General features: G+C 36.8%; 2 protein-coding genes across 4 annotated transcripts; both read right to left on the reverse strand.

Annotated features, from left to right (window-relative positions):
* Nucleotides 1-395: 395 nt before the first annotated feature.
* c17h2orf49 (chromosome 17 C2orf49 homolog) lies at nt 396-4,739 on the reverse strand. Of its 2 annotated transcripts, none has more exons than XM_055215337.2 (4): nt 4,539-4,739; nt 3,843-4,000; nt 1,223-1,568; nt 396-1,083 (listed from the first exon to the last, which is right to left on the reverse strand). In XM_055215337.2, exons 1-4 carry the CDS (start codon nt 4,662-4,664, stop codon nt 1,030-1,032), a joined length of 684 nt encoding a protein of 227 aa, XP_055071312.2. In that variant the 5' UTR covers nt 4,665-4,739; the 3' UTR covers nt 396-1,029. The 2 variants fall into 2 exon arrangements, with proteins under 2 accessions (XP_055071312.2, XP_055071310.2); XM_055215335.2 differs by having other exon boundaries at nt 396-1,086; nt 4,539-4,728.
* Nucleotides 4,740-6,252: 1,513 nt separating this feature from the next.
* Nucleotides 6,253-10,978, reverse strand: gpr45 (G protein-coupled receptor 45). 2 transcript variants are annotated; one of them, XM_055215332.2, is made up of 3 exons: nt 10,495-10,978; nt 9,418-9,462; nt 6,253-8,196 (listed from the first exon to the last, which is right to left on the reverse strand). In XM_055215332.2, the coding sequence occupies exon 3, from the start codon at nt 8,072-8,074 to the stop codon at nt 6,947-6,949; it is 1,128 nt and encodes a 375-aa protein (XP_055071307.1). In that variant the 5' UTR covers nt 8,075-8,196; nt 9,418-9,462; nt 10,495-10,978; the 3' UTR covers nt 6,253-6,946. The 2 variants fall into 2 exon arrangements, with proteins under 2 accessions (XP_055071307.1, XP_055071306.1); XM_055215331.2 differs by having other exon boundaries at nt 9,418-9,554.
* Nucleotides 10,979-14,450: the final 3,472 nt, after the last annotated feature.

Consider the following 14,450-nt stretch of genomic DNA (forward strand, 5'->3'; position numbering starts at 1 on the left):
AGCATCACATTTGTAGACAATAGACTTACCAGAAAGTATAAAACACTCAAAACTTCTGCAGCCAAATAAGTAACAGTGGTAAAACATTTTTAAAGTTTAATTTACTATTATATTTTAGACTTTTTATAATTTGCAATTTTTGATTTACTAAATCATTCACACAAAAATTTTAGCTTTTTTAACTTCTTAGGACTCTAAACCATTATCAATGCTCTGGGCTTTGAAACATTCAATTAATTTTGATCAAAATCATAGGAGTGGTTTCCCAGACAAGGCTTAAGTCTAGTCCAAAACTAAAATGCTTGTTTGAGTGCTCTTAACTGAAAACAACTTGCACAGGCATATCTTATAATATATCGGTGCCATAAAACAATGATAATGTAAGAAGGTGAAAATACTGTTAATCTTGTTTTATTCATGATACAAAACACATACTCAAAAACTATACTACACTTACACTCTCAGAAAGAAGGAACAAAACATGTCACTGGTGCAGTATCTGTTAAAAGGGTCTTATTATGTACCATTTTGGTACAGATACGTATACATTCGGTACCAATATGTACCTTTGAGATACTAATATGGACTTGTTAGGTATTTTTTGAAAGGGTACTGGCACAGTGAAGAATGAATGTTTTGTGTTTAAAATGGACTTTCTAAGATATTGAACAGCTTGCAGTCGTTCCATACTTTTATTATCTTTGTGTTTAATATGATAAGATGATGATCTCATACTATAAAGTTTATTACTTCCAACAAAGATTTTCAAAAAATGGGGAGGCAGAGGATCCATTGCGAACATCAGCTGGGTCCAATATACAGTACAACTACTAGGAACATCTCAGTTCCTTCACCACCACATAAAGTCTAGGAGCAGAAGCCTCTCTTGCTGTGAAATGAACCAAATGGTTCATATTCCAATATTAACCTTTCCTTATGTCTGGTATGTGAGGGTTAGAAAAGAGTCACTGCATGACAGATGTGTCAATCTATGGAAAATCCAACTATCCAATTTCTGTGATGATGAGATTATGGCCATGTGATATGTTGGACTTTTTTCTTCATATCAGGTGACTTAATTTCCTTCTGCCACACACATAGAAAGCAAAGAATTAATATAAATGACATCTGAGGGTCAAAACTTAGTCAACTCTGATTTACTGCCAAGAAAACATTTGAAACATGAGGACAACAGTTTCCACAGTACACTTTTTATACTCACAGTGGTGTCACTGGGGGCCGTACGCTTTAAATTAGACGTCATGTTGTTCGAATTTCCTGAGGAGTTGGCAGTGTTAGAATGATTACAGGTGGCTGAGGGGCTCTTGGGATCGGCCGGTGTTGATACTGGGGTCCTACTATGGGAATTTGAGGAAGAGAGGTTTGTAGATCCAGACAGCTTGCGTATGGGGTTTGTGAGACTGACACTGGAAATTGGAGGCTTCAGGCGGTCTTGTACAACGGGAGCTGGAGAATTAACGGGTTTCTTTAGCTTAACACTGCCAGTGTTAGTAGAGCTGCCATCAAACACGATCAACGGCCTCTTTCTGCCACTATTTGTGCTGGAACTGAAACAAAAACACAGACATTTAAATAAAAAGTTAAGATGATGCAACAGCTCTATAGCATGAAAAAGGCTACAGTATGATAGTGCGTGCTGCCGTGCTCAGCAGTCCCTTGGTTTGGATTGACTTTTTTGGCTTTTCTTTGAGTGCAAAAATGTACGTTTTATTTAATAATTCAGCAATAAACTAGCTAGTACATGTTAATGCATAAGCTTAACCTTTAAAACATAATCAAAGCACAAACTATTTTAATGACCAAAGTTCAAAGTGAGTAATGACAAATTTCGGCACTGAAATCAGCAAATAGTTGTTTTGTTACAAATGTAACCAGTTTGGATTATTTTCTTTTAGTTGCATAGGACGATATCAAATCATTCCTACTTGAATGACTTTCAAACATCAATATTTCTCCAATACATTCCATATACTGTCTATAGTAGAGACGTATTTCTTTTCACACAGTAATTACGGAAAATCCGCCTGGGATTTGTCCGGATCGTTTGATTTCCAGTTCATTAACTCTGCCAATGATTTTGCAGAATTTGTGCATGCATTCATACACATACCGTAAAGACACGTGACTTTTTTAAAATCCTGCACTCGGTAGGTAGACACGCCCCTTACGGCATTGTTTCTGCCTCTTATTCACACAGAATGCTTTCCATGAATGTTCGACCCAATCTCCAGGCAAGTCGTGTTATAGTCCCAAAATATTTGATTAATTTATACGTGTTTATGGTCATAATTTTAAAATCAGAAGAAAAACATGTAGAAACCAATACATAAAATGATATCCTAATCCCAACCCCAAATCTTACCCCAATCCCCAAAGTGTCAATGATTTAAAAATATGGAAAAAAACTATGATAAAACAAAATATTAAATACGCACAACGTCATAGAATGTCTCTGAACAGGTTCCACCCACTTTTGGGGGAAAACAAACCAGACCTCCCATTGACCTCCACACAAAACAGCGGAACAAAGCAACGCTCGCACACACCCAGCAGGCGCAAACAACCTAAGAAATCACTCAGATTAAACATGTCGAGCAATCATCCGTCCACCCTGCCTGCCACAGAGCGCGAAAGACACATCAACACATTTAATTTGGTCAATATAAAACATGCCCATTCTCGCAGCGTCAAATTTGTGTAACAACGCTCCCCATTGGCCAGAGGTGTCTTACCCGGACATTTACTCGTACCTCATCGATTCAATAGGGAAGCCAGTGAATGATTTTACTTCGTATTTGAAAGTTACTTAATATATTATGTCTTTATATTTAGAGTACTGAGTGCACTTTTCCGTCCAGCCATACAACTAGCCTTAGTGATTTTCCAGCAATCACTGGATAGCGCTGTTACACAAATTTGACGCTGTGAGAATGAAAGGGACATGTTTTTATATTGACCAAATTAAGCGTGTTAATGTATTTTTCGCGCTCTATGGCAGGCAGGTGGACAGATAATTACTCGACATGTTTAATCTAAGTGATTTCATAAGTTATTTACGCCTGCCGGCTGTGTACGAACGTTGCTTTGTTCCGCTATTTTGTATGGAAGTCCATGAGAAGTCCGGTTTGTTTTCCCCCAAAAAGGGGCGGTGACTAAATTTACAGTCAAGTTCCCGGATGTGCCAGTAGTCCGTATGACATGAAAAAGAAATTCGTGCCACGGACACAAATAACTTATTATAGAAATTCATGCTGAGTGACACGAAAAAGACATTAGTGCTCAATGGCATGAAAAAAAGTGTCCATGAACACGAATAAACTAAATATTTCGTGACTATAACATGATTTGCCTTGAGATTGGGTTGGAATGTTACTAGGTCCTCTTTATGGAAGCAATCCCAGAACATTTACAGGACATGTTTGGGTTCACAAAGAAGTCTTTCTGCCAATTTTACGGATATTTTGGGACCAAAGTGCACTGTGAATGGAGTAAGTCATACAGGCAAACACATTTAAGTGACTGACAGCACATAGTTTTATTCAAAGAGACTTATGGCCTATAGTTTATATAATACAGGGTAAGCCCCATCGAGCAAGCTGGTGATAAACAGCAAAAATATGTACTCGCTATCAAGAAATGAACGTAGTGATAGTTCATAGTGACACAGTAGCAAAAACATTGACATTCACTATGAACAGTCATTGTATGGAAAATGTCTATGCGCATATTATCTTTGGCTGAACTATTAATCAGTAGGCTAAGACCCTATCACCACTACTTAGGATCTTGTATGCATGCACAAGTTACCATCCATCAGTCACCTGTTTGCACTGGTTATGCTGTGGTCTGTTCTGGATCTTGAGATCCTCTTAGCCCAGCGTGTCTGTGGCAATTCTCTCTGTGGAAGAGGAATGACATGCTGCAGGTACAGATCTGTGAGCCGGTCCCGGTCCACATCATTATCCACTGCTATCTTCCTCTAACACAAAACAAATCACGATTCATTAGATCCTGATAACAACAATGATTCTCAGTATTTACACTTCTGGTAGATCTTCCTAATTTAATAACGTCACTAAGACTTAAGGAAAAGCCCGATCTGTTAAAAAATAAGCTTATTATTATCATTATTCACTACATGGCTGCATTGAATAATTGATTCTGGTTGGTCAGTCGTAACATTCAGAGTTCTGTTTCCGCACAAACTGACAACGTTAACACATCACTCATCCGGTCACTGCTAGTCACCTTGACCAATACTTTAATGTATCACTACGCCATTTGTCTCATTGCAGCTTTGAATTAGTTACAAATGAGCTTAAATATTTCAAGTGTTTGTTTTTGATTTTGTGTTTGTCCAGTCCGGTGTTATAGCAAAATAAATCCCGACATTAAGTGTCCCTATTACCTTATTGGGGTTTATTTTGGGATAACAACCCGCTCGACGTGTGTTACCCTATTACAGTATCTAACACCCTGACTGGTTAAATATTAACACGCATACGTCTCCGTCTCACCTCACGTAACACAAGCTGAATGAAATCTTGAGACAGGAGCTCTGGATGAAGCAAAAGGTCGGCATTTGAAACATCTCCAGCATTTGATGTACAATCTCTTGTATTTTCTCGCCTGCGCGACGCCATATTTCTTATTTCATTTCCGGATATCACAGGAAGAGCGCGTCTTCTTTTGAGGAGCGTGTATAACTACACAAAGACCATTACTGCCCCCTGCAGTGCAATGTGTGCCAGGAGGACGCCATTAAATAATTTCATTCTTTTTCTTCACGCCATTCCAGCACCTATTATATCAATGACGAAAACTGTTTAATAAATACACAAGTTAATTCATACAGAGGTTGGGGAGGGCAATTTGGTATCTCCAATTCACCTAACTTGCATGTTTTTGGCCTGTGTGAAGAAACTGGAGTAGCCTACCCGGTATAACCAAGGCCACCTGACTTAGCCGGGGCTTGAACCGGAGACCTTCTTGCTGTGAGGCAACAGTGCTCAAGTAGGGAACATATGAAGATATTTATGGTGCAAAACAACTGAGCGCGTGTGACAGTGGAATTTGTATTTGTAGAGATTATCCACACAGGTGTATCAGTACGTGTGAAGTCACAGATAAAGACTTGCATACATATAGATTTTTCTTCTTTTCCTAAAATATAACAGAACAGTTACACCTTGACAAATCCTTCAATGTGGCTGCACACATCCTGTATTACGAATCACATATTAAGAAACTCATACGCTTAGGTTTTTCCTACAATTGGTGCAGTAAATATGCGGTGCAAAACTTGAACGCCTGCATCAAAAAAATATGAAGTCACGCACAAATTTTGCACATTAGCTAAATCAGTATGTGCATTTATGTACAATGTTGCATGCATGTACAATGTTTTTTTTAATATAAATATATATATTTTTTCTAGTCGCATGATTCAAAAATACAAGCAGAAAATACAATGGAAATTTAAATAAGATACCAAATGATGCAAGTACCATCATTTTTTTATATCACAATACTTATTAAAAGCAACTTATTTATCATTCAAATAAGAGGTGTGGCCATGGGGAGTGCGTTTGCAACCTCTTTTGCAAATCTTTATTTAACTTTTTTTTAAAGAAAAATATGTGTACTCATATCATTCTTTTTCTTGAAAACTAACTTGGAAGAGATACTGTATTTGGATGATTATTTCTGTCTTTCTTGTATTAATCTGATAAAATTAAAGACTCTTTGGATTTATGAAGGATGAAATACTATTCTATAGGTAAGATTAACTTAAGATAAACAGAAACAGTGTGTTATGTGAGCTTTAAAGGGATAGCGCACCCAAAAATACAAATTCTGTCATCACCCACTCACCCTCATGCTGCCACAAACCTGTATACATTCCGTTGTTCTGATAAACACAAATGAAGACATTCTAAGAAATGTTTGCAACCAACACGCACGTGGAACCCATCCACTTACATAGTATTATTTTTTCCTACCATGGAAGTGAATGAGGTCCATGAACAGTTTGAGTGAGTAAATGAAGACAGAATTTTCATTTTTGGGTGAACTACTCCTTCGCCCAAGTGAAACTTCTGGCCATAAGAGTTTGGCTGGCTCACTTGCAAAGTATGTTCATGCAATGTATGTTGTTATGGTCATGAGTTCCTTTGCCAAGGAAAAGTATTGATAAAATGGTAAGACTTTAAGCATAAATAAAATTGTACAATTTTACAGTATATTTGCACTTTATGTTTGAAAAGTATCTGCCAAATGTATAAAATGTAAATAATGGACAACAAACATAGAAACACATACATAACATCATACATTCTGTATATTTCTATGATTGTTATCAAATACTAATTTCCAGTGAATACAGTGTTCAGTTGCTTTATTTGCCAATTTAAATGTTTAACAAAACTCTAGACCATCTAACCTTAAAAAATTACCCGGTTCTGTAACATAAATGTATATTGCTTTAAAGGAACAGTATGTAGGATTGTGGCCAGAACTGGTATTGCAATCACACAACTGGTGGCCAATACACAAAATGACAACATAAACATCAGTTGAGGGCTGCAACTTCACTTTTTAAATGACAATATCCTGGCCGGACCACTGTTGTCAGTGATATAAGTATTTGAAATGAAAATGATTTCTTAATGTCTAGTGACATATCAGGGCCATTTTATGATTAATTGATATAAATGTCTTACATACTGTTCCTTTAATAAACTTAAAAGGGCCGTAGAGTTGCTTGTCAAGTATTCAATTCAGACGTATTATCAGCTTCAGAGTATTTAAAAACAGTTCTTTAAAACCATTAATACCAATAAATATCACAAGTGTGAATTATTTTAAAACATACTGATATAGTATCACAATCTTTCATTATTTTAAATGTACTTTGGTGCAAATCCTAGACTGAAGATTGGGTCTCACTGCTGCACACATAAATGTTGCTGGGTCTTATACGCCTGCGACTTCTCCCGGGAATCTTGGGACAGAGCTGGCAGCTCTTGGGTATAAACTCCAGGCAGGCCTCACGAAACTTTCGGATTCTCCAGCAGTAAATAACAGGGTTGAAGACGGCTTTTAGGTAACTCAGCCACAAAGCCCCGATGCTGATTGGGTAAAAAGCTGGACTGAGGTAAAACCGCTTACTGAACACCGCCAGGAGGCTTACAACTGTATGTGGCAACCAGCACACAGAGAAGCCGATAAAAAGGATGAGGATAGTGGTAAAGGCCCTGGTTTTGAAACTCATGTCTACGTTGACCTGGGGCCGCTGCAGACCGGTTAACCCCAGTTTGCTAACATGGTTGATAGCAACGCTGCCTTCGCTGGTGTGGTTATGGATGCGCAGTGCATTGCGACGTACCGTGTTTAGAATACACAAGTATGAATACAACATCACGCTGAAGGGCACGAAAAACACAGCCACCGCAAGCAGCACCGTGTAACCGCGGTCCGCCAGCGATTCGCTGTATCCCAGAATGCATTGCGGCACTTGAGCACCAATCGCAGCGGTTCTCCAGCCCACCACGGATGGCAGGGACACACAAAGAGACAGAGCCCATGATGCTGCAATGAGAATTTTGGCTCGATTGGGTGTCAGCTTGTCTTGTCGCTGAACTATAATGAGGAAACGATCAACGCTGATGATAAGCAGGATAGACACACCCTCCAGAACAAACAGCCAGTAAAGCATGACCGACACACGGCAGAATCCCACTCCGAAGCTCCAGTCCGTTGTTGCCAGGGTGACAGCGGTGAACGGCATGCACAGCAGAGACAGCATGATGTCAGAGAAGGCCAGCGTGGCCAACAGTAGATTAATTGCTGAACGCATCGCCGGTTTCTGATACACAATCAGACACACAATGGCATTGCCAAGGAAACCAATGGTGATCATGAAGATCATGATGGCAGCCAGCGCCACCCTGAGAGTGGTGGGCATAAGGGCAGTCTCAGCCTCCTGCATCTCAGTTTCCATTGGTTCTAGAAGGCCACACCCCTCCAATGTGCTGCCATTACATGCAAACATGGCAGCTGTTACCAGGTATCATCCGTCCAAGTCTGAAAAGTCATACTGAATCCATTGCAATGGTCCTTACAGTTCCATTTAACCCAAATACTCTCCACACTGAAGACATTGTGCAAATGTACCTGAAACAGAAGACCATAATAGGAGTGAGGTTTATTAAATAAATGCACATCTTTACTAATAGAAATCAAATCTAGTGATTTTCATGAGGTTAAATCTAAAAAAAAAACAGTAAATGTTTATAGAATTATACTAATAACAAAAAGATTCTTTACTTTTTCTAGGTTAGTTTTCTTAACATTTGTGCAAATGGTTAGATTTCCATTAGGACCAGATATAAAGAAACTTTCCTTCAAATTGTTATGACTTTAAAAAAAAAAAAATAAAAAAAAAAAATATATATATATATTTTTTTTTGTGTGTGTGTGTGTGTGTGTGTGTGTGTGTGTGTGTGTGTGTGCGCACTTTAACTTACATGTAATTTTTTTCAAATAAACTAAATCTTTAAATATTTTTTTCTGGAATAAATGAAGAGGTCAAATGTAAAAGCAGCTAAACGCCACCTTGATCAAAAACGAAATAATAATATTGACAAAATGCTTTTGCTTTTATAGTGCAAAAGTTTATCAAATACTTTTGCTACAAACGCGCTTAGGTCTCTTGTGAGTACTTGGACCTCAATACAACCCTAATGTGTGTGTGGTTTAGTTTTTTTTTTTTGTTATTGAATTCTGATCATTTCTTAGTTCAGTGTATCTTTTGCATCTTTAGTGATTTGGTAACTGTTTAGTATGTCTTTTACCCTAAAAGTAGATTTTTTTGCCAATATCTATATCTTGCATGCACAGTCAAACATACCATGACTAAAGTGACATTTGTGAAACATATAGGGTTTTGCATCTGAACTCTTCAAATATACATCTATAAACCTCAGCTTCAGGTTTACAAGCTTCCATCTGACAACACATGCATGTGCTTGTTATGTGTGATTTGTGTCACTTATGGTGTAAATTGCAACAGCACAGAGAGCAAGGCATGCTGCTGTTTCAATCATTTTAATATTATTTTTTAAACATTTTAAATAATTCAATCATTTTAGAATAATTTCTCCATCTCAGAACGGGATTATCAAGAACATGCACGCTTTAACCTGTTAATGATAAAAATAAATAAAAAAGTATTCAATATGTCTTACACATGTACATTCAAAACATTTTAAATAATGCTTTCGTTGTGTAAACATCTGCAAAGCAGTCTGTCTTCTGTTCAAAACTGTGATATGGAAAACACTAACAACACACAATGAATTCATGTTTACTGATAAAAGAGGGATTGATGCTCACTCAGAGGATGCTGCTGTTGCCATGGTTACTCCAGGTCGTTCTTAACTGAGGATAGTGCAGAAATAAAGAGCCATGTAAATTCCAAGTATTCACCATAGAACTCCAACAGCACCTCCAGTTAGTCAAGATCAAAACACCTATAACACATACAAACAATTATACACACTTACACATAATCATTAAATTTATTAAAATATTTATGCTTACACGGTAGTAATAATGATTTGTCAGATTTCATGGTTAATAGAACATATTACCTTCATTGACATTTAAACTGCTACTGAAATACCATCTCTATATAATTCTAGGCCATGAAGGATCACCAGTGTTGGGACATAACGATGGGATATACAGAGGATTTGTATCTATTATACAATGTATTAACATCTGTTATCTATTATAATATTAATCTATTTATATCATACTATATATTATAATTAATCTATTTCTGTATTTTTCTGTATTATTATTTATCTGTAGGGATTTGCAAGGCACAAATGTAACTTTCCCTGAGAATAGACTGATTCAACACATGTGTGAGGAGAAGTTATGACAAAATCCAACAGATGCCAAAATACGGGAGTCGATAATAAAATTGAAGAACACAGAAACAGGTCAGGATCCTGCTTTTGGTTACATCATCATCATCTAGTTGCTAAGATACACCAAAAAAATATTTTGAGTGAAGAATGATAAAATCCAACAATAAAAAAGAAAGAACATTTTCTTTCTGATACATTATTATGATTATCATCCTCACACATGTATTAGAATAAACTGATGTGTTTTATAATTTATTATTTATTTACTTAACAAGAAATACAGACAAACATCTCCATCGTTGAGGCTCTTTCTATCAGTTCAGTGACAGACTAAAAACAGGACATTGGTTCTAACCTCAACCATAAAGCTAATGGTTTTTCAACGTTGAAATATCTTAAAAGCCGCCGCATTATTCTATCACAATATTCGGAACCAAACAGGTTAAAAAAAAATCATACAATAGGTTAGGCCCACACAAGATTTTATTTACGCTCGATATTAATATGCATGACAATATAAATATCGCATCCTTACCAATGTATGTTATGTTATTTATCACAGGATACACGCCAACGATGCATCATTCCAGCAGTTCTCACGTGCACTCTCGCGCGTGGCAGTGTCTGTGACGTAAACACAGAAAGATCGTGCTGTTCTTATATTTAACCTATACTAAAGTCCAAATATTTGCTGGTCACCGAGCCGTGAATATCCTAACAGGTGAAGGACGAATTGCAGAAGCATCGCCGTTCTTTCCAGTGATCTTATGCGCTCGACATCCGACGGGTGTGAGCGAATATTAGAAGTGTGACAACATCAATCAAAGCCGCAGCATCATCATCATCATATCCTCTCACAGGTACACAGATGACAAACTGCATCCAGCCATTAATCGAGATGATTTATATGACATAAACTCAAGATGCATTCTTCAGTTGTGGAAATACCTGTATCGAAATTCGAAAACACAGTGTTCCTGCCACAAAATTCATCATGTTTATTTACCCCGCCTTTCACGCGCGCGCGCACAAACACATACACCGTAGACTAGGCTACAGTTCCCTACTAAAAAAATCCAGCAAAGACCAGCATAAGCTGGTAGCTGGTTTTAGCTGGTTTAAGGTGGCAGTAGCTGGTCTAAGATGGTCTTTCAAGCCTGGAAAAGCTGGTCAAGCTGGTGGGTCAGCTGATCTTCCAGCCTGACAAGCAAAGTCCAGCTAGACTAGCTTGAAATGTGACCCAAACAAAGCTAGACCAGCTTAAAAGGTGACCAAAACACAGCTAGACCAGCTTGCTACAACAGAAATACCAGCTTAAATTAAATATTTACACATGGTTTTGTGTTTCGTGTTGATTTTGTGTTAAAATAAATAAAAGAGACAACACAAGGTGTGTTGTTTTAATAGAGATGTAGTTACACATTTAATTTAATTTAATGTGTTGTCCTTATAGACACAAAATGCGTTGTTGTAGCACATTCGTTTAGGTAAAAATTTGATCTGCCTCAACACACACACATGCAATTGTTTTATATCAGGCTAAAAAAATTAATCCTCTAATTAGATTATGGAAAAAAAGTATTTTTTTTTACCTGTGAGGACCGCATATATGTACGGTAGCTAAAATTTGTGAGGACATTAAAATAAGGATTTTTGCTATAACAGCCTAACCTGCACATACATATATTTGTTGGTGTATGTTTCATGGTGTGACATGCTAAAAGAGCCACACAGATCCAAAATCAAAACTGACCTGTATTGCAGTGTGTCAGTTGTCCATCATTGTAAAAAATGTTCACGATTAAAAAAGTTATTGGCTTCTAAAGTAGGGAGTCAACTCTGAATCGCTAAAAACGAGTCATTGTATGGATTGAATCTCCTGCCTGACTTTATCCACGTCACACTTTACAACACTTTGCGTAAAAATCTCCACCTACAGCCTTGCCCGCGGGCGAAACGAAAACTATGACCTGCCCACAGCTAGTTAGTGTGTAAACATCATATCACGCTGTGTTTTCAGTTTGTGTTGTTTTCACCACCAAAGGATGAAGATAAATGAAGAATCTGTTGTTAAAATTACTTTTTCAAGAAAGGATATACTAAACGTTTGGCTGTGAAAATTAATTTTTAATGGAGGGATTTACTAGACGTATGGCAATGAAAGATGGTTCAGTACCCACTTTATTTGGAACAACATGCGTCTCCTAACCACAACCTGTAAGTATGATTATAGCTACATACTTGCTTAAATGAGTGTAAAATGTTAGTTACTATCGTCGTTTTATTGCTTGGATTAATGATGAATGATGTCGTTGTTTAAACTCTTAATATACGGTCAGAGAGTCATGTTAGTAAGCGGCTAAAGCATGCTCACTTACGGTTTTGCTATGACCCGGTTAGCTTACATAAATGCCTCAATGAGTGTAAAATGTTAGTTACTATCGTCGTTTTATTGCTTGGATTAATGATGAACGATGTCGTTGTTTAAACTCTTAATATACTGTCAGAGAGTCATGTTAACAAGTGGCTAAAGCATGCCTACTATCGGTTTTGCTATGACCCGGTTAGCTTACATAAATGCCTCAATGAGTGTAAAATGCTAGTTACTATCGTCGTTTTATTGCTTGGATTAATGATGAATGATGTCGTTGTTTAAACTCTTAATATACGGTCAGAGAGTCATGTTAGCAAGCGGCTAAAGCATGCTCACTTACGGTTTTGCTATGACCCAGTTAGCTTACATAAATGCTTAAATGAGTGTAAAATGTTAGTTTCTATTGTCGTTTTATTGCTTGGATTAATGATGAATGATGTCGTTGTTTAAACTCTTAATAAATTGTCAGAGAATCATGTTAGCAAGCGGCTAACGCATGCTCACTTACGGTTTTGCTATGACCCGGTTAGCTTCTTTCATAAATGCTTACATGAGTGTAAAATGTGTAAGGAATAATTGACGACGGGCCATTGAATTATAAGAAAATAATGCACACCAAGGTGGTAATGCGGCACAATTATTTATTTTCAAATAATTCAAAGGACCGGAGTCAATTATTCCGCTTATACCACGGTTACCACAAACATTGCTCTGGTGTCTATTTTTAAGACATTTGAAAAGATAGGTGTGCGGTTTACAGAAAAATAATCAACACCCATAGAACATTTCTCAGCCAATCAGAATGCAGCATTCAACAGACCCGTGGTATAATAGTTTCTATCATCGTTTTTATTGCTTGGATTAATGATGAATGATGTCGATAATGTCTTCTCGGTAAATCATGTTAATTTTTATTTTTGTGTTATATGGGAGTTTATGCAAAATTGCCGTGTTTCAATTTGTGCTGTTTGAAGGGCAATGGAAATGCAGCTTAATAAAAAATTATTGTGTATCTTAATTAAACATGTAGTATTAACAATGCTACTGCGTTTCTGCATTCTTTCCTGTTTTACATATAATAGTTTTCTAGGACTTTACATTATTTAGATAAAATTCTGTTAAATTCGATTCTGTTAAATGAAGAATATTTAGTTCTTTTAAATCAAACTATTGTTAAAACACCCTAGAACTTCTTTTGGGGACTTTAGTCTTCTGTTGTTTTTTAATATTGAGCTAATGTTAAATGTTTTTACCTAAACCAAAACAATCCTCTTTATTCTTTATCCTCTTTAAATATTATTTATTATGATGTGTTGATGATACAGGTGTAAAAGGAGTGACGTTGATATCGGCTGTCTGAGATGATTGCTTCGTGGCTGTCGCCAGGGCAACCTCTTCATCTTTGACCCGTCAATAATGAAGCACTCTCTCTCTTTACCCCTTTGATGTTCAATGAGACATCACTGAGTCACATAAGTCATAATTAATGACTCGGATGCTCTAGCAAACAAATGCACATATATAATACCTGAAGCCAAATGATTGACTGCTCCCAGGAACCTATTCTCACTAAACTCTAAAGGGGATGCCACAAAGAACCATTGCAACACAAAGGTTCTGTGGATGTTAAAGGTTCTTTATAGAACCATATAGTGTTCAATTGTATTATATATAAATATATAATATTTATATATATTTTGAAGAAATGACTAAACATGCGTGTGGTATGTGTATGCTGAATCACATTGAATGCAATTATAGTTCGGAACAGAAGATGGCCACATTGTCCAGCTGATAACTAGACAGTACAGAGAAGCTTTATCTCTCTTTACTTTGCACACAGTTAATAAGCAAAGCATTGAGTAATAATTTTAGAGACTTATCGGTCTCCTCGTGTGTCAATAAACAATAGCAAACATTTTAATGCTAATAGAATAGGGTATAGTGAAAATGCATTTAAGAACTTTTTTTAGAACTTGGCAAGTTGAGTAACAAGTTAAAGGATTAGTCCATTTTCTTAAAAGAAAAATCCAGATAATTTACTCACCACCATGTCATCCAAAATGTTGATGTCTTTCTTTGTTCAGTCGAGAAGAAATTATGTTTTTTGAGGAAAA

The sequence above is a fragment of the Misgurnus anguillicaudatus genome, chromosome 17 (genome assembly GCF_027580225.2).
Source record: "Misgurnus anguillicaudatus chromosome 17, ASM2758022v2, whole genome shotgun sequence".
Classification (NCBI taxonomy): Eukaryota; Metazoa; Chordata; class Actinopteri; order Cypriniformes; family Cobitidae; genus Misgurnus; species Misgurnus anguillicaudatus.